The sequence below is a fragment of the Drosophila montana genome, unplaced genomic scaffold (assembly GCF_035044405.1).
Source record: "Drosophila montana isolate Dmon_TW-CO22-7 unplaced genomic scaffold, ASM3504440v1 contig_1853_1, whole genome shotgun sequence".
Classification (NCBI taxonomy): Eukaryota; Metazoa; Arthropoda; class Insecta; order Diptera; family Drosophilidae; genus Drosophila; species Drosophila montana.
The window spans coordinates 521,458-542,125 of NW_026996772.1; the positions used below are offsets into that span (position 1 = coordinate 521,458).

General features: G+C 44.0%; 4 protein-coding genes across 4 annotated transcripts; 2 read left to right on the plus strand and 2 right to left on the minus strand.

Moving 5' to 3' along the window:
- Positions 1 to 8,446: 8,446 nt before the first annotated feature.
- Muc18B (Mucin 18B) lies at positions 8,447 to 9,505 on the minus strand. The gene has a single exon (XM_064700583.1). The coding sequence runs from the start codon at positions 9,503 to 9,505 to the stop codon at positions 8,447 to 8,449; it is 1,059 nt and encodes a 352-aa protein (XP_064556653.1).
- Positions 9,506 to 9,721: 216 nt separating this feature from the next.
- Positions 9,722 to 11,273, minus strand: Mur18B (Mucin related 18B). The gene is made up of 2 exons (XM_064700636.1): positions 11,109 to 11,273; positions 9,722 to 11,049 (listed from the first exon to the last, which is right to left on the minus strand). The coding sequence occupies exons 1-2, from the start codon at positions 11,232 to 11,234 to the stop codon at positions 9,886 to 9,888; spliced, it is 1,290 nt and encodes a 429-aa protein (XP_064556706.1). The 5' UTR covers positions 11,235 to 11,273; the 3' UTR covers positions 9,722 to 9,885.
- A 1,718-nt stretch (positions 11,274 to 12,991) lies between these two features.
- On the plus strand, positions 12,992 to 15,335 carry LOC135441180 (uncharacterized). Its single transcript, XM_064700681.1, has 5 exons — positions 12,992 to 13,276; positions 13,408 to 13,717; positions 13,780 to 14,486; positions 14,543 to 14,891; positions 14,960 to 15,335. The coding sequence occupies exons 1-5, from the start codon at positions 13,121 to 13,123 to the stop codon at positions 15,265 to 15,267; spliced, it is 1,830 nt and encodes a 609-aa protein (XP_064556751.1). The 5' UTR covers positions 12,992 to 13,120; the 3' UTR covers positions 15,268 to 15,335.
- A 315-nt stretch (positions 15,336 to 15,650) lies between these two features.
- On the plus strand, positions 15,651 to 20,459 carry Ulp1. The gene is made up of 7 exons (XM_064700619.1): positions 15,651 to 15,790; positions 16,172 to 16,880; positions 16,960 to 17,051; positions 17,677 to 18,535; positions 18,669 to 18,839; positions 19,018 to 19,216; positions 19,280 to 20,459. Exons 2-7 carry the CDS (start codon positions 16,762 to 16,764, stop codon positions 19,892 to 19,894), a joined length of 2,055 nt encoding a protein of 684 aa, XP_064556689.1. The 5' UTR covers positions 15,651 to 15,790; positions 16,172 to 16,761; the 3' UTR covers positions 19,895 to 20,459.
- Positions 20,460 to 20,668: the final 209 nt, after the last annotated feature.

The window sequence follows — 20,668 nt, forward strand, 5'->3', positions numbered from 1 at the left end:
TTGAAAATGTAAATTAAAACAAAAGTAAAAGTTGTTGTTGTTGTTGCTCGTTGTTTCTAAGCATTTTCTATTGTTGTTGAACTTTTTTGGTTTTCTTTTGTGGCCATTTCTTTTTGGGGTCAAATGCGAACACCGGGGTGTGTGTGCGTGTGTGCACGTGTGTGTGTGGCATAGACGCACCCGCCCTTTGGTAATTAAGATCTTGGTGCCCGGCCTAAGTGACGCCAATTAAGATATATTTTAATGGGCCGCTGGGCAGAGATACGAGGCTCCTCCAACTGACCTATCGGATTTATGTGAGTAGAGTATATTTATTATTTAGCAGATATTGCTTTGTGGCGGCTGCAGCGAACCACAAATTGAGTTATGCAAGTTCTGCAAGTTAGCTAAAGGAAATGCCGAAAATAGTTGCTTGCTGGTTTTTCATTTAGTTTGGGTCTGTGGGAAAACTTTGGGCTTGGACAGACGGGCCGCAATTATGAAGCCGGACGAGTCGAGTCGAGTCAAGACGAGTCACATAAATAACTGACACTCTTTGCAAGTCGTTAAAATTGAAGTGAAATTGCAACTGATTATTTGAATTGTTTTTTTTTATTTTTCGTTTTTCATTTTCGTTTTTTCCTCTCTGCCTGGGGCCATAAAAACGGGCATAATGAGAAAAGTCAAAGAGCCGCAAAGTCGCATAATAATATTTGAGTTATAATTAAATGGCGCGACGCTAGAGCGCTTATTAATAATATAAACCAGATTATGGCATTGTTATAGTATTGTTTATTGTTTCCATTCGCATTCGCATTCGCATTCGCATCTTCATCTGCATTTGCTCTCTGTCGTTAATTTCAAGATATCTACTTGAGCACCATCTTAATTGGCCGCGTCTCGAATCAAAAGCGTGTCAACTGAACGCATTAATAATCTCATATAAGTATCTCCCTCTCACTCTCGCCCTCTCTCTCTCTCTCTCTCTCTCTCTTTCTCTTCACACAAGTGAACAGGAATATGTAACACGCTGCGTATGCGTAATTTGCGCTTCTGCTTTACATAAAACTACACACAACTACATTGATTATCTAATCCAACGGCGACAATTTGCGCACAATAATTCATTTGGAGATTCGAGACATTGGCAAATGAGTGCAAGAAATCTGGCTGACTTATCGCTGGGATATGCAAATGATGGTAGCAAAAAGGTCAAATGGCTTTCTCAATTGGTTTCCCAATTAGAAGCTGTATGGAAATTAGTTTGATATCCAAAAGGGAAGTTGGCAACTAAACGGAAATGATATTGTACTTATCAAGCTTAAAGCAAGCCCACAAAAGTTTCACTCTTACGATTCCAGTTGCGAAAACGTACACTTAATGCAGAAGTGAGTACTTTGCATGTTCCTTGCAAAGTAAACATGCAGTTTGAAATAAATTTTACAATTAATTGAAATGTCGTGCTAAAATTGACATGATGTTGATACATTTCGCATGAGCTTTAGCAAGCGCGAGCTTGGTATTGACTGTTAATTATAAGTTCTCAATTAATTAATACGCTCCAACAGCAAAATGTATCCTCAATGGAGACTGTGGCCATTTTCCTGCATATAGCATGTTCCTTGCAAATTTGACATGCACTTTAAAAAAAAGGCAGCTTGCTACTTCCTGTTTCATGTAAGTTTTACAACTAATCGATACGTATCAGCAGAACAATATATCCTCAATCGGGACAATGGCAATTTTTTTGCATATAGCGTATTTCTGGTAAATTTAACATGCAGCTTGAAAACAAAGGCAGCCTGCTGTTGTTAAATATAAGAGCCTTCAACTACAACATTGCTTACATACAATCCATCAATCATTCGAAAGTGCACCTAATTGATATATTGTTGGGTCGGCAGATCAATCAATGAATGAATGGGTCAACTGTTGACTCTTCGGGGGCCAATGAAAGTTGCTAGAGGGCAATGTCAATTGGCAATAAGCTCTAATATCGCCTCTAATAGCGATTCCCATGAAGCTCTTTAGCCTTATCAGCAATCGGGCGATCTGCCAATGTGCATGCCAATTACGCATTTTTGCTTTGGGTTTACGCTTTTGATTTTATTTTAGCTTAAGAGAGAGAGAGAAAGAGAAAGAGAAACAGAGACAGACAGGCCGTCAGTCGGCTAGAGAAATGAAAGATCGATTCAGCTTTTTGGCATGCGAAAAGCGCAACCAACGCGTCTGGTGGTTACATAAAAGCCGAACAGCAATGCCCAAAAATTATGTGTTTAAATATATTACATTGGTATTGGCCATTGTAAAAGTTAATGTTATTGTTTTTGGCCCGGTTGCGGTTCGATGGCGCCCACCAGGTGTGATCGGTGCGGTGCGGTGCGGTGCGGTGCGGTTAGGTTCAGTATTGTTCGGTTACCTTTGCGTGCGTAACAGGTGCGCCGGCCAGTGCATTTCAATTGAAAAGTGAAACACAAATTTTGGAAGAGCACCAAGCCGAGTGCTACATGTGTATAGCACTATTTTTGGGGGAGCGCGAGTACGCGACACGCATAGCATATGCCATATTATATAGCACTTCCAAATAATGGATAATACGTCTCTATATGACACGTAATTGTAGCACTCGAAATGGCGGAAGGGTAGGGGGGGGGTAACAATTGTGCAATTGTTGCATTGCATTTCATTAATCTAAATGGGTTTTCGGGGATGACCGATGGCCAAACACATCGGATTGCCGCTAGAAGCGAGTGTCATTGACTGCTTAATGCGACCAAAGATCCGCACGGGCCACAATTATATAATCGCCTGATGATGGCACTTTAATTGACTGACGCTCGCTGTCTCGACTGTCAGCTGGAACGTCATTGCCATGGGTTTTCCATCTGGCTTAACTACCTCAGAGACAGGAATACGCAGACCAGCCAAATGAAAGACACACAGCGAGCAAGACAGAGAGAGAGAGAGAGACAGGGAGAGAGAGAGAGAGAGAGGGGAGAGAGTGCTGGCCCGACGACGCATAAACGTGTTGATGTGATAATTCATTTAATTGCTAAATTCATGGCAAATGCATTGGATAGTGGAAAGTGGTTGCATTTTTAGCCAACTGGCTAACCCTTTAATTAGCCGTGCATTGTCATGATCACAAAACGATCCCAACTGCAAATTATGGTTGCCGCGTAAAATGCTACAAATAGCCCACTGTCAGGCAACCTGTTACCCAAGTTAACAAGCCAGCTAACAGGCGCGCTTAAATTGAGCTGCCAACAAAGTTGAACTCAATATAAACAATTTGAGAATCCTTAGCCAAGCCAGAGAAGCCTACAAAGTGGCTGTAAAGATATAAGAGCCTTACAGATATAGAACTAATTATGTGGAGGACACATAAGTCGAATAGGGAAGATATAGTTAGGCGAAAATATATGTAAATATTTTGAAGTTCCTTCCTACTTATATCCTGTACTTTTAATAATAGGAATAATAATGAAAATGATAACATTTATAATTATAATAAATATAATAATGAATCTATAATCCCCAATTGGTAACAGCTAGACAAAAAGATGTAGATCTTTGCAGAAAAAAAACGCTCAAGAATTCTAGAATGTGCTGTGTCTCAACGAAGTAAAAACCTAAGAACATTTTATGAAATCAGTTTAGACATTTTCTGTATCCTTCATTATAAAAATCGAGATGCGACGTTCATATCGAAGCTTTGGCTTTTACTGAACTGAATTCCTCCCTTAAAAAGATATATTATATTTTATAATATGATATGCATATATGCTCAGTAGAGCCAGAAAAGTGGAAAGTGATCGGGTTTGAGCTCCACTTTGGCATGGGCATTAGCAAGCCCTTGACATTCTACGGAGTCATCGCGAGCACTGAAAACCTGACCTAACCCTAGTCGAGAGTCGTAAACTTGCCAGCCATGTGAAAATTCTCGGTAAATGGGCTGCCCAATGCGTCATTTGTTTTTATTTGCTTTTGCTTTGCTTTGGTTTTGTCGGGCTGGCTGGTACTACCATTTCCACACTTACCATTTTCAGTGTGTGTGCCGTAAAGGCATACAAATTTCCCAGGAAAAGTGTTGAAGTGTTGTTCGCCGCCTTCGAGAAATGCTGCGTTATCCAGTCGAAGGGTCTGTCAGTTTATTTGATTGATCCTGCGCGGCCGACAGGTACAAATTGACGGCTTTACGTGGGAATAACACTCGTTTTTTCTTTTATATTTTTAGGTATATATGTATGTGCTGATCACTTCGATGTACAAAAAAAATATATTTATTTTAAAAAATTATCTATAAAAGATTGCACGTTAGTAAAATATAAAAAAAAATCGAAAAAAAAATATGCATAAATAATTGGATTTTCAGTAAATTGTCGCACTTGATTTTGTTATCACTTTTGTTTTCGACATACGGCACGAATTGATGCTCGATTATGTACACCCACGTCTGTGTAGCTCGGGATCTCAAATCTCAAATAACGGATCTAGCACTCGTAGCACTCGACTGTATCTCGTTAACCGTTAGCCAAGCCAAGCGATCGAAGCCAAAGACCAAAACAAACTGCACATGCGCGCAGGCGCCCACAAACTGAGCCGCGCGCATAGAAAATGCGGCAGGTAAAGCGGCAAACGCGACGTCGCACCGTGAGACTGTCGCGAGCAGCAGTCAGACAGAGAAAGAGCGGCACCGGGAGAGCGAGAGCGAGACGGAAACGGAGCCAAGTTGTGGATGTCGCTTGTCTCTAGCGCTACGTGACTACTCGCGGGCGGTTTTTGCTCAAAGGCAACATGCAAAATGTTGCAAATATCTGTGACAACAGCAGCTGCAGCTGGAACTGGAACGGGTACTGGAACGGGAACGGGAACGGGACCGGGAACTAGAACTCAAACTGAGGCATCCTTGCAACACTGCGTGAACTGCTCTAAGCAAATTCAGAGTTGCATAGAAATTAAAATTGCAACAGCAATAATAAAAAAACTAAATCAAGTAATTTATCATTTACCCGGCTTATTAATTTTCTTACTTGATATTAATTATTAGAAATGGTCGACAAATCGAGTGTGTGAGCAGAAGTAGAGAATACGTTAATAGAGAACACCAAATAAATAGCATTGAAAAAAAAAATAGTATTTTAAAATTGTTATAAGTACTAGACGAATGCTGCAGAGATTAAAATGTGGTGAATCTCGTAATTGCCAAAGTAACATTAAAACTTAGAAACTGCCAAGTTTGACCAACATGTATTAAGAAAAAAAAAACAACAGATACTAGTTATAGTAATACGATCAGTTAAATGATTCTGTGCCAAGTTTGTGTATGCCTGTTTGTACTCACATGTATGCATGTTTGTTATGTTTGCATGTATGAATACATGTCCGAATACCTACAAACATGCACACATAAATACAAACAAACATACCCTTATATACATGTATGTATATATGCATGCATACATGTTATTTTGAGTGCATGTCTGCATATGTGTGTATGTTTGTAAAAATATATATGCATGTTTGTTTGTATATATGCAAACATGCACGCATGCAAACATGCGCGCATGCGTACATGCATACATACATACAGACAGACATACATACATACACACATACAAACCTACATACATACATACATACATACATACATACATACATACATACATACATACCTACATACATACCTACCTACATACATACATACCTACATACCTACATATGTACATACATACCTACATACATACGCCTCCTGCTCCTCCGCCGAGCTCCTCCGGCTCCTCAGCTTCCAGCGATGAGGCCGCCTGCGCCTTATTCATAGGTGAAACCTGCAAGCCTTACTTTAATTCTTGAGAATCGAGGAGGAAGGCATCTTTAATAAATGCGTTTTCTTATTTAAATTTGCCGCGCAACAAGACAATTTGGTCTGCTATTGGTATTTTATAAGACAATTTACATGCATACATACATACATACTTATATACGCACATACATACATACACACACACACACACATACACAAACATACAGACACATACAAAAGCTCGTTCTGCGTTTGGTCTTAAAAGGCGAACATGCATGCATACATAAATGCATACACTAACACACACACGCCCACACACATACATGCACACACACATATATGTATATAATATTAATATGCCTTCGTACAAGATATTTGTACATAATATAGCATTTTACTGTATAAAATTGACAGCCGCCTATCTATAAATTTTATTTGGTTTTAGCTGCTGCCAGCCGATCTGAACTGCTCTGGGTTGGAGTTCTGGGGTATTACCCAGTCGCCCGCCAGGTAATGGGGCAAAAATTTCTTTTTAACAAACAGCAGCAATTGTTGTCTGCCTCATCTGCATAATGTGGATCGCATAATTGTACAACATTTAAATGCCGATCTTGGCTGGCATATTTTTTTGCTCTCTCAAATAATTTGATGTTTGGGCAACAATATAACCCCGGCGACAAGATGAAAACAACGTGTAAATGCGCAAATTACATAACAAGTGCGAGCATGAGCAACATTCAAATAAAGATACAATTGTATCTGGCCATTTATCTCAGCTGCCCCCCCTCTACATTTTGGGTCAGCAGTGGGCGCAGTTTGTGCGCCCAACAAAAATGATGATAATAATAAAAGAAAGGTTCGCACGAAATGTTTGTGATTTGTTTACTGTTGACTTGTTTGCTGGGTCAGCTGCGCAACACCTGCCCAAAGAAAGCGAGGAACAAAACATCATCACTGTTAGCTACATAGTACAGCCAGCAGCTAATGTCTAAAGATACATTTAGGGCCAAATGGCACACACACACTCTCCAGTCCAGTCCAGTCTCCGAGTGTGTTGCACGTAGCTCGTCTCGTTTTATTTTTTTTGCGCTGCTCCAACTCTTATCACATCATCATCAGCACTAAGTGACGGAGGAGGGGGGCCGATACGTGCCTGGACTGAGTCCAAAATCCGGCGTGATTTTGCATTTGAAGCCGTCTGCCTGGGCTGCGACTGCGGCTGGAGCTGGAGCTGGAGCTGGGAGTGAAGCTCGGCCTGCTTTAATTGTCGCCAGCGTTGAAATCATTTTAACGAGTTACGCGCATGCGCAATTGTCCAACCAAGCGACGGTTCCCGCTTCGTCTATGCCAGCTCAAACAGACCGCCCCGCCCCGCCCCGCCCCGTCGTCTGCCTACCAGCCCCCCGGTGCTGCTGCCTTATGCAATCGTCGGCGCCGCCAACTTTCACTCATTTGAGAATTCATCGAGTTGCGGCCGCCGTGCGATTTGCTTGCATATTTATTGCGTTCATTGCAGATTTCTATGCATTCCATATGGCACCTGCCACTCCCCCCTCCCTTTCTAATGGCTTTCTAAATGCTTCCTCTTATTCAATACGCCCATTGCTTATTTATAAATATTCTTATTAATATGAATATGAAGCGGCAACAGGAAGAATATCGAATACTCTTAGATTTGCTTTTATATAAAAGCCTTATTCACAACCGATCGTTCCTAGCGAGCTGTATAATAAAGTATTCAGATTTCGATCCGATTTTCCTCACATTTACTTATTTTAGATAACTTCATATATATATTCCAACTCATCTGTTGATACTGATCAACATTTTGGGGTAATTTTACAAAGTGCTTGACAAAACTCTAATACCCTCCGCAAGGGTATACATATTTAATGAAAAGATTCCCCCTGCAACACCGATTCGCATATGTTGCGATTATTTTTTATAAGGCATTGCCCAGATAAGATTAGGTTTGTTTTAAATTATTTAGGGTTATCTCAAATAAGCCTAGATAAATATCTTTTTACTGCGAAAAATGATTACTAAACGCGTTTAGGGTACATTTCCTATCGTAAATACGCGGCAATTACGAACTCTGATTCACAACTTTCCTGATCATATTTATTGTAATTTCGAAACTGTCATTTTTCGAATAATAATAGTTTTTCTTAGCAATAAGTTAATAATATGCCCAATCAAATTGGATTGCCTATAATTGGCCAGCTCAGGTCCACAGATCCACAGATATCCCTGAAAGCGCTACGTTCGAATCTGGGCTCGAATCTGATTCGAGTAGCTCGTAATTAAGGCTGAATGGGAGCCATTCGATGTTTAATTGGGCAGTTAAATATTGGAAGAACTTCAAGTGCCATTGATAAGATATGAGGGAAAGGCGGTATCGAAAATTAAATTGCCTCCTTATCGATGTCACAAATATTTCCCATTGTAACCGAATTGATTTTTAGCCCCGTTCAGGTACAATGCGTGATATGCTTTTGCAATCAATTAACGTCAATTAAACTAAAATTTATTTATATGGAAGAAAAACAAACAAAAAAAAAAAATATTCCATAAGTATAGAACAAAAAATTTTGGTATAGTTATGCATTGCTTAATAGTACACAGTGGGATATTTATTTCATCTCTAAAATTCTTCACTTATTCTCACTGTTCCGAGGTTGTTGGATTGGTGCAATCGTAGCCCAACTCGCAGCAGCTCTCATCGGGATTGAACTGCATCCCTACTGGGCAGTCTTGGGTCAAGGCAATTAAATCCCCCTCATCGTCCTCATAGCATATTATATATTGATCACAGTTTCCATTCTTGGGCAGAAAGCCTGTTGTTGCGCAAACTTCCCTTACTGTGGTGCTCGTTCCAGGTTGTTCGGTGGTGGGATTTGGATTTGGACTTGGTGACCCGGGCGCATCAGTTGTTCCTGGCTCGTTTGTGGAACCGGGCGCATCAGTTGACTCAGGTTCCTTAGTGGAACCGGGCGCATCAGTTGTTCCTGGCTCGTTTGTGGAACCGGGCGCATCAGTTGGCTCAGGTTCCTTGGTGGAACCGGGCGCATCAGTTGTTCCTGGCTCCTTAGTGGAACTGGGCGCATCAGTTGGCTCTGGCTCCTTAGTGGAACCGGGCGTATCAGTTGTTCCTGGCTCCTTGGTGGAACCGGGCGCATCAGTTGGCTCTGGCTCCTTGGTGGAACCGGGCGCATCAGTTGGCTCTGGCTCCTTAGTGGAACCGGGCGCATCAGTTGGCTCTGGCTCCTTAGTGGAACCGGGCGCATCAGTTGGCTCTGGCTCCTTGGTGGAACCGGGCGCATCAGTTGGCTCTGGCTCCTTGGTGGAACCGGGCGCATCAGTTGGTTCAGGCTCCTTGGTGGAACTGGGCGCATTAGTTGGATCAGGGTCCTCAGTGGAATCCTCAAAATTGCCTGGCGGTATTGTGGGATTCTCAATGTCGCTGCCATCAGCTGCGACTGCGTCCCGCGCCCGCTCCACACATTTGGCCAGCTCCGAGTTGAAGCTCATATTGTCCTGGCACCGCAAACGTCTCATTGAGTAACCAGCATTCGGTGTTGGTTCGCAGGCAAAGTACTCCTGCGCATTATCCACGAGCGCAACGAATCCAGTGCGACTGCAGGGATGGGGACTGTCTCCGGCCTGGGCGGCTCCGCACAGCGCCAGGCACACGGCGGCCAGTGCCACGTGAATGTTCAACATATTCGTAGCTTACGGCAAAATGTCGTCCTTTTTTTTTTTGGCAATATCTTTAGCGACTCGTTACTTGTTTCGACAGACTAACTGGACTGGGCTCTAGGCTCGCTTCTTTTATAGTCGACCACAAACAACTTAATAACAATTTTCGGAGATTGCCTCCGATTAGCTGATAAAACGAGCCGCCGCTGCGACTGGCCACAAGCCCATATAGAGTGTGAATATTAAAGAATTTTAGTCTTTATTCATGCAATACGGAAAGAAAAAAAAATATGATAGAATTAAAGTACCATAACCAAATGAGACTACGCTATATACACCAGCATAGATTGTGAGTGCGTGAGGAATTTGGGGATTGGATTGGATTGGATTGGATTAGATTGGACTTAGAACTCGAAGCTGGGCTGCTCTGGGGACTCGGCGCTCTCGACGGACAGGGGTTTGTTGGCCTTGGCGTCCTTCTTGGCCTGTTCCTTGGCCGCCTTCTTGGCCAGTTTCTCCTCCAGTTTCTGCTGCTTGCGGGCCAATTTCTCTTGATTCTTCTGGGCCTTCAGGCGCAGCTTTTCCTCCGCCTTCAATTCCTTTTGTTCACGCTTGATGGCCGCCAAGTCGCTAGCTTCCAGCGCCTGTCCGGGCAACAATAGCGACCAATCGTAACGCCAGCAGCGGCCTATCAAAGGCTCAAAGCGCTGACCAACGGAGCAGCGCACGATGTACTTGTGGAAACCTCCGCGCAGGCTCGGCACACAGTTATAGTAGTGGGTCTCATCGCTGCCGGCAAAGCGTCCGGGCCTCGGGCAAACGAACGCATCGCTGTCGCATTCCGCCAAATCGCGCACGCAGCGGCCGTAGCTGGGCGAGAAGGCCAGCAGTGGCGGGCATACCATATCATAGGACTTCAGCTCACCCGTCAGCAGATTCAGCAGACAGTTGTGGAAGCGCTGACAGTCGCCACTGATGTCTGGGAATAGACCCACGGTCGGGCACTCGAATACGGGCGGTGCCGGTGGCGTTGGTGCAATCGTGGTTATAATTGGCTCTGCTTCCGTTGTGGTGGGCAGCTCCTCGCTGGGTGTGGTGGTCGGTGGCTCCTCGCTGGGGCCTGAAGAGGACTGCTCCTCGCCGGGGCCTGCAGTGGTCGACTGCTCCCCGCCGGGGCTAGAAGTGGACGGCTGCTCGCTGGGGCTTGAGGAAGACTGCTCCTCGCCGGGGCCTGCAGTGGTTGACTGTTCCTCGCCGGGGCCCGCAGTGGACGGTTCCTCAGTGGGCGCAGCTGTAGTCTCCGGCTCGGGCTCGTTGGGATTGAGCGTGGTGGGCGCAGTAGTCTCTACGCCTCCTTCCGTTGGTATATCCGCCCCAATTGTTGTTGTATCCTGCTCCTCTATGGGCTCTGTTGTTGGTGCCTCTGGCTGATCTGTGCTCCCAATTGTTACCTCCCAGCCGCTGCCTTCGCTGACTGTTGTTGTCTCGCTCCAGGCGTCTGCCTGACCTGGCAACTGGGCATTGCCATCGCCACTGAGGGCCAGAATGCCGCAGGACTTGGTCATTAGCTGCAAGTGACTAACCGTTAGATATCCATATCCTGAGCACACGGCCAAATGAGACTCACCAGGGCTGCGCAGAGCAGCAGCACCGAGGATGCTGTCGAGAACTTTCCGCGCCTCGCTGTCATCGTTGTTGTTCCGGTTGTTTTGGTTGTTCTGGTTGCTTTGGTTGTCGTCGTCGTCGTCGTCATCGTGTTGCCGGTGGCTAACTTCGGTCGATCGTTGTATGAGCTACTGCCGTTACCCACACCCTATTATATAGCAGAATCTTGTCGGCGGATGCTGCGGCTTATCAACCCTAGCGGCTAATTGCCAACCTGGCCCTATCTCCGTCTCCAGTCTGACTTAGTATATAGCGCAAATAAAACCGTTGCTTTAACGTCATCAACCATAACAAAATACAGTTGTAAAGCCATAAAATCAGCTGTTGCCACGCCCAGTACAGCTCTCTGTCCACGGATGTGAAACGGAAGTGTGTAAAGATATACTCGGTCTTGATAAGCGCCATGATAGGAGGTCAAGCGACAGACGTGCTCATATTATAATATATCTGGGGGGGGAAATCTGCAACTGGATGAGCCCCGATCGGACGGGCGGGTACTTTTTGCCTATCTCCCCCGGCCGCTCAGCATTATTTATAACCATGAACCTTGCCTGTTTGAGTGATAAAAGTTAAAAAAATGTTAAAAAAAAAACAAAACAAGAAAACAAATGATTCATCATTAAGATTGCATATTTTTTGTTTTTTACTTTTACTTTCAATTTAACACGTGTCCTTTCGAGATGTCGAACTTACTTCTCTATGATATATATCGTGAGTGGGAAATATGGTTAACAAGCAGGAGCTGAAATACGAAAATCGGCTTGGACTGTTAGCCGAGACATCAACCATTTGTTTGCAGTTGGCAGTTCGATTTCCAGTTATATATTATAAAACTATTTTCCTCTCACCCAGAATTTCCCTCGCATATATCTAAATATTTTTTTAGAATTTTGATTTTCCAAGACCTTTTTTTTTCTTTTATTTGTTCTTAAGTACTCTTAAAAAAATATTTTTTTGAAGATCAAGATCGATTTAAAACAAAATAAACCAGACAAACATATATATTCAAGTTATGATATAATTCATAAATAACTTTTGGACTTTAAATACATTTAAAAAATTAGAAAAAATACTTTTTAATTCACAGTCCTCAGCAGTAGAGCCAAACGAGAGGTTCGAATCGCAGTTTGCTGTAGCCAATGCAGGTTAGGTTTGTACTTAAGAGCTTTATCCTATATACACAGAAATAATGAAAATAATAACTGTTAACTCAATCAAATTTGCGTGTTAAGTTAGCTGCGGTTAAGAGTTTTTACGGTTGTTTCTCATGAATTGTGCACTCTTTTCTGATTTAGATGCAATAATAATAATCAAATCACATTTTGTAATCTTAATATTTGCTTTACTTGTAAGAGATTGTATTTGGTCAAAGTTGTTTTTTTGTTTTTCCGAGTCCAAATAAATATATATATATATGTGTGTATGTATATTATTGTGTTGCGCAATTGGGAGAAACGGTGCACTCAATAGATTAACTTGGTTCACTCGAATTGGGCCCATATAGTATAATAGTATTACCGGATCGTATGCTGCACGTTATCAGGGTGTCTGATGTCTGATCAGCTGGCGTCTGGTCATAAACATAATCCTCTGCTGCTGCTGCTGCGTTGCAGGAAAGCCAACAGCGTCAACGCTGAAGACAAACTTTTTACATATGTATCTGACGTTAATCTCTGACTGACTGCACACACACACACACACACACACACACACACACACACTTTGTGGGGTTGGGTGGGTGTTTGTATGTAGATATCTTCAATGTGATAAGCGCGATTATTATCACAGTTGCTTTTTTTTTTTTGTTTTTTGCCATTATCTAAACGGGTTTCGGTTTGGTAAATGATGAATGCTAACGGCCAGACGACGCGCCTCGCACAGTACCCGCACACAAAAATTCCACACACGAGAAGCAAACGGATCCGGATCATCCCCAGTGTGGTCGCATTTCTCAATTGCCGCAGCTAGCCAGGAATGACGACAATGCCAATGGCAACAGTGGCAGCGGTTCCAGTGGCTGCTACAGCCGTACGGCGCACCGCTGCCCGCGCCACCGCCGGTGTCCAGCGGCGCCGGGTGGTCAAGAAGCACATACAACAGAAGTACATGCTCTGCGGCTTTGCCATACACGTAAATAGCAAATCTCTCCCTCTCTCTCTCTCTCTCTCTCTCTCTGTGTGTCTCTCTGTCTCTCTTTCGTCTACATATGGAAGAGCTCTCTCTGTATTAACTCGGCATCTTGATCTCGCTCGTTTCTCCAGGCCTTTCTGGCAACACCCGCGTATTTGTATGGCAATATTGTGGAATCGGACAAGGATCTGGTGCTGCGCATTTGGCCAGCGATTGTCTACCAGGCCACCGGCGAGCTTTGCCGCTCCATTATGGAGCATCTGGACACAGAGTATAGCGGTCGTGCCCGGGAAACGACACAATATAGGCGCATCTTTCTGCTGGCCACATTGATTGCCTGCCTATCGCTGATGATCAGCGGCATATTCTTCTCGTCCGCCTGGGTGGTGGTCACCACCACCACGCAAACGGTGGCCATTGTCTTCTACGGCTGCTTTGCGGGTAAGCGAAACATTGGCGCCAGCTGCCAGCCAAATCGATTGAAAGTCCCAGTGGCCTTTTAGGTATTGGCTCCAGCCTGTATTTGTGGAAAACCCATGTTATACTGGAGGCAGTGCGTCCGCGCGAGGACAAATACGTGCGCAAAACAATTCATCTGTGCGGCGAGGCCTTCTGCCAGCTGTTCCTCTCGTTCGTCTTCACCAGCCTGCGCACTCTGTACGGCACAGCACAGTCGATTGTGCTGATGTCGGCAATGCTGGTGAATCTCATACCACTGAGCCTGATCATCACCAAGCATCGGGAGGATGCATTTACCACCAAGCGAATATCAGTGATCAAGGCTGAAACGGGATTCGGCGCATTGCCGTTGCGTGCCGCGCTAGCGGCTAACTTTGTGGCTGATCAGCTGGACGGGCTGGATACGGCAATGTCATGGCGTAATCCGGGTACAGAGATGAACAGCACAGCGCCAGCGGCAGCTGTGGCCGCCGCCGTCGTGGATACGCACAGCAACTATATGCTCGCCACGGATGAGGCATATGTCACCTATGTTAATCCCAATGGCGTTGAGATTATGGAGATAATACCCGAAGAGGATGAAACGGTGTCCATAATGCGTTCCAGCAATGCCACCATCGATAATTACAGCATGTCGCAATCGCAAGTGCTGCACAAGTCCCATTCAAATGGTCGACTCCATGCGCAGAGTCCGCTGAATCCCACTGGCACGGGCAGCTCATCTCCGCTGCCGGAGGCATACGTGAATCTGGTAAGCAAGCGTAGAAAACTGTGCATCTCCGATACTCATATTTTCCTTGTTGCCAGCATCGCATACGACGCATGTCACGCGCGGTCACCTCGCATCTGTGGTGGAATCTGCTGGACAAGATTGCCATGCCGCTGCAGCATGCGCTGATGGTGCCGCAGCTGTATGCCAGCACGTTGCTGCTCTCGGCGGACATCTTCAGTTATGTGATGTGCCTGACTGTGCTGCCGGGATTGGCTGTTAGCCATCATGCGCTCAAGAATGCCGAAATTCCATTTCTCTTCTCGCTGCTCGCCTTTCCATGGATGTGCTTTTCGCTGATGACGCCGCGTTTTGGTTCCAGCCTTTACAAACGCAAGCTACAGTGGTACACATTGGGCAGCATCTGCAAGTGCCTGGCGCTTATTTGTAAGCATTGTAGCCTTAAAATCCCATTACGTACAACTTGTTGTTTATTGTCACACACCATCCCATAGTTATTAGCTTCTCCACATCCAAGCTGCTGCTGAGCGTTTCGGCTGTGCTGTTGGGCTTCGGCCAGGTGGTCACCGCCTTTCTACAGGAGATGGTCTTCCAGTTGGGCATGACGCGTGCCAATTGGACAGCCATACGCCGGCCGGTGCACTTTACCAATGGTCTGCTGATACTCATCTGGGGCGCTCTTGCCCATTGGGTCGTTGTGAACTACTCGTTTCAGGCAACGGTGGGCCTGGCGGGCGCTTTGTATGGATCAACGACATTGCTGTGGAATTTTTTGTTTTTCTGCTGCCAGAACAAGGATTAACACTATCTCTAGCCATTAGAAAATTCATATAATAAATACATTTGCGGCTATGTCGGCCGTAGCATGAATTCATTTAAATAAACAAAATGGCGACACATTTCAGTTTTAGGCGGAAAATATGTGTTAAAATATCGCACAATCGAGTTTCGATAGTTTTCGTACAACTATCTAGTGCTGCAAAATACATTTTGCGCAACAAAGTTTTGCCAAAACTTTGAATATTTTTTTTTAATAATGAGTGCAACAGTATTCAAAAATACTTAAGGTAAATAAAATAAAGTTCGTAGAATTAAAATTCCTCTATAACAATTGTTCAAAACGACATTCAAAGTGTTTCTAGTTGTATACAGTATTTTTTCTTAGTATTTTTTTTGGCATTTTCGTTTTTATGTTGATGTGGTTGCTTTGTCGATATGTCAGCTTGTCCGTCAGCACGCTAAATTTCAGGCGATCAAACTTTTGATTGTAGAAAATTTAAAATATTCTATATATTTTCCGTACATTCATACAAACAAAAGAACTGGTAAGTATAAACGGCCGTAACAACGCAATTTTGAGCGCCTATAAACATAACAAGCACTCGCGACACAAGTTCTGAACGCGGCGTCGAAATGGCATCAGCCGGCATTAAATTCACTCTACTTACAAATTATTCGCATTTGTATAAAAAGTGCGCGTTGCAAATATACTCTTGTTGCTGCCTTTCCACCGTAAACATTGCGTTTGCCCTGCGTCTGTACATTGCGTGCGTTACTTTTTCGTTGTTGTGCTAATATGTGGCTGTTCCAAAAGCGGCGCGCAAATTTTACAGATGAACCTGGCCCCAGACGCAGACGTCTTCGCATGGCGGCCATGTTCAGGTGACAGATAAGAACTGACTTGCTACTATTATTATTGTTTTTAGTGTACCCCGCATTGCACACTGTAGGCAGTGTGCGCGAAACATCCAATATACTGCCCAGTCAAGTAAGTGTGGCGGCCAGCGGTGCCAACTGGAATCCAGAGCACGCATTTGCATTGAACGGAGTTGGGCTGCCGCTCGATTGGGATACTGCATCCGTGACAAATGGCGCTGGCCTCTCACCCACATATGAGCCCATAAACGATTTTGATTTTGATCCAGCAACGCAGCAGCAGCAACAGGCCAACGATTTTGAAACAGCATCGGAACAGTACGATTTTTCTTTTACATCATCTGCAACTGAGGGAGATTCGGAGCCGGAGTCGGATCCGCGCTTGGCAGCTGTACAACGCACCTTGGACTTCATCGGCGACATCTGCAGCAATCGGCAATTGGACGGTCTGTGGGGCGTTCTGCTGCTGCAGCGTAAACTAAGCGATGTCCGCGAGTATCTGTTAAGGATCTCGATTACATCTGAAGCAGCCATTGCATTCGAGACGACTGCATTGCTGAACGAGATCGATTATAAAATAAGCGCTTTATCGTCGAAAATCGAGAGTGCAACGCGCACACAGAGCTCACATCACGATCCGATGGGCTTTGATCTTTTTAATTGGATACGTCACTGGTTTCTGTTGGGCGGTCGCAACAACAACAACAAGGAGCCACCCAATACTGGAAACGAGGACAGCGAACACAATCGCAAACGCAGGTGAAGCATCCCATCCAAAACAATCCCTCGCAATGTATTATTATATTTAGCTAACATTTAATTCTTCACTCGATTTCAGCTATCAGAACGTGGCCACCGAGGCCACAGCTCCACGTCCGATCAAATATCGCCGTGTGGATAACACATTTCCCAAATTTATGCCGAATGACGGTGAGTATTCAAAAATGATCGGGTTTGTCACATCTCAGCGTCAAATACAAACCAGTCATGTTCGTTCATTCAGCATTGTTACTCCTCAGTCGGGAATAGGCGAAACTGTTTGCGTGGTCAATAAACACGTGAGCCCTCTGTGGATATTGCAGCTTTGGGGGCCTGGCTATAGTAATTTGATCTCCGTCTCATCTTTCTTTTCCTCGAGCATTTCATTGTAGAAAGAGACATCAGCAAGAAAAAGAAAAAGTCAAGAGATTGAAGCTTATATCTCGTATAGAGGAAGGCAGACACCATGCCTAATGTTTTGAGTAACACTTCATTTGTTTGTCTAACAGTTGGGGGCTATGGAAAGCACGCTTCAATAATTTATGTTTATGGGAAATACATATATTTGTTTGTTACAAATAAAGTTAGTTAGTATATGTATAGCTGTAAGATATTAATCCAGTTTGACGACTATGACCTTGGTTTTTCCACACACTGTCAGTTTTCCCCAACTAGGAGGTCGAATTTTTCAAAAATTCCATCGCAGTATCTTTTGACACCAAATGAAGTTTTAGTAAAAATTGTAGCATGAAAATATAGTTAGATAATAATAGATTGCCACTTTTTATTTTTGCAGCTGATGATTACAGCCACATGGCAACCGCGAGCCAGCGCAAGGAGCAGGAAAACAACAGCAATCACAATGCCTACCAGACACACAAGCGTCTTTCCATGTTCTGTACACCGCAGACGCGGCAAGTGCGTGTACGCAACACCCAAGCCACTATTTCGGTTGATCTGTCCGACTCTGAGGAGCCGCAGCATAATGAGAGCAATATGTATCAAGCATTTGCCGATCGTCTTGTCTCAAGCGCGCAGCCCCCGCCTCGTCAAGATGAATTTGGAAGCAACTCATCGGCAGCGAGAAGACCAAATTTGCTGTACTCCGATGCTGTGCGTTTCGGCACAAATGGCTTTGTCACCGATCTAAACTATCAACAACGTCCTGCTAGTAGCCTCTCCTCATCCGAGGCACGTTTGAACGGGCATGTCAGCAATTTGTATGACTCGGGCGTCAGCAGGGACAATATAATGGTGTTGGAGGAGCAACGCAACGAACATAATCAGTACGTCAATCTGATCAATAATCTGACTCTGCATGAGCGCGAGTGTGCTCGCCGTTCCGGGGCTGCTCGTGAGAATGAGAAGCCACCGCCTCCGCCGCCACTGCAGCCTATTAGCCTTAATAGCAGCGACTGGCTGCGGGGTCTAATCAAAAGCAAGCCCGAGTCCCGTGCGCCCCTCCGTTCCGAGTACGCCAAGCTGCTGGATTACAATTCGAAGCCACAACAGCAACAGTCATTCTCACTGGCCAAGAAGCCGCCGCCACCTCTCATGCAATGCTACGGACTGGGCGGCAGCTCCTCCAACATAAAGCCGGACAAGGCCGAGGTCACTGAAATCATTGATGATGATCACGGAATGCAAGCGAATAAGTGAGTGCCCCTTAACAGCTGCCCGTTTAAATTCATTTTTAATATTATTAAAAATTCCTTGTCAGTTTATAAAAATTACTTTAAATTTTTTTTAAGCTTTCGATATCATAATTAAGATTTTATACTTTTATAGAACACAAATGATGCCGCCACCACCCGGGCTGTCGATGTCCCGGACTAAGGCGCTGCAGCTGCGCCACAGTAAATCCATCTATTTTGCTGATAACTATACAGATCTCTTTAATGAGAAATGTGCGCGTATGCAACAGGAGGTGAATCATGCAAAGAAACTGGTTATTCAAGAGTAAGTTTAGTGTATTTCAGACGAATGCCCAAATCAGTTTATAAACCCTGTAAACATACTTAGGTGCGGGTAACATTTAATATCATAATGGGTGGAAATGTTATTTGGCTTATTATCCAATTGCATTCGGTCTCATGCTTTCAAAAATTTGTAGGCTTAATGATTAAATATTCCACAGAGCTGAAAGAACAACAGAAGAGCGTCGTGCTTTTGAACAGGGTTTGCGCGAGAGCTTATCCAAACGACGTTTCATTTCCCAAACATTGTTTGTGTTGGAGAAGTATCCATTAGAGGAGGATAGCGAACCAGAATTTATTCCATTCACCGAAGCCCATCAGCAGCGCTATAATGAGCTAGTCTATGGCAGGGCCGACCAGGTAAACTCATTTGTTTTCATTTTATTATATCACATACGCATCACTTATTCATTTTATCTCTAGGTACTTATTTCCAAATTCAGCCTGAGTATTACTCGCAATGATATTCGCACACTGGCTGGAAGTTCCTGGCTGAACGACGAGGTTATTAATTTCTATATGAACCTCTTAACCGATCGCTCGCAACGCAAGGAGGGAAAACTGCCAAGTGTTTATGCTATGAATACATTCTTTGTGCCCCGGCTGCTGCAAGGCGGTTATAGCAATGTGAAACGCTGGACTCGCAAAGTTGATATATTCAGCAAAGATATAATTCCGGTGCCAGTGCATGTGAGCAACGTCCACTGGTGCATGGCCATTATCCACATGAAGAACAAAACAATTCGCTATTATGATTCAATGGGCAAGCCAAATTCGGAGGTGTTGAACGCCCTAGAGAATTACTTGCACGAGGAGTCGTTGGACAAACGCAAGAAGCCGTTCGACACCAGCGACTTCTCAATTGAGAATGTCCAGAATGTGCCCCATCAGACCAATGGCAGTGACTGCGGTGTGTTTAGCTGCATGTTTGCAGAGTATATAACACGGAATAAGCCGCTCAACTTCTCCCAGGAGCACATGGAGTACTTCCGCAAGAAGATGGCCCTTGAGATTTGTGGCGGCGAGCTCTGGATGTAAACTGATGGCCGCCCAACAAAAACAAAAAAAAAGTGTACCAACATTATCATTAACTAAGCTAGGTCCCTTTTCTTTTTTTTATATAATTTATTTATTATTGATAATAATGCGTGTAGGACAAATGGGCCGACGCATCTTAATTTTGATCTTAGAATTAAATGTTTCATTTTCGTTTTCAATCTCATGACTCTGCGCTCACACGAAACACACGCACACATACACATACACACACACACACACACATACACACACACACACACACACACACACACACACACACACCCACACACACATCCACACACACACACACACACAATATCAGATATACACAACACAACGCAAGAACAGAACCCGTCTACCCCTTAATCGGAATTTAAAGAGAAATCCATCTTAACTATTTCAGTTTGCGTTTTACGTCTTAGAGACTGTGGTATACAGAGTTTTAGCATTTAAGTCGTGAAACAAGACACACCTAGCAGGCGATCCAAAACACTACACTACAAAAAAAAAAAAAAGATTAAAACAAGAAAAATACTACTATTGTAACACATGAAAGCAAAATCAACTCGTGTAATAAATAAAGAAACTAAACCGCGATCTTTTAAAAGTATTTTTAGTATTGGGTTGACCAACAAAATGAATATTGAAAAGCACATTCTTAAATAAACTAATGTTAATGGAGGTACTATTAGGGCCGCAAGCCGGTTCTAAGCCAAACCGTTTCGAGCCCAGAATTCCCAATAATATACTACTTAACTAAATCTTCAGCCAAAC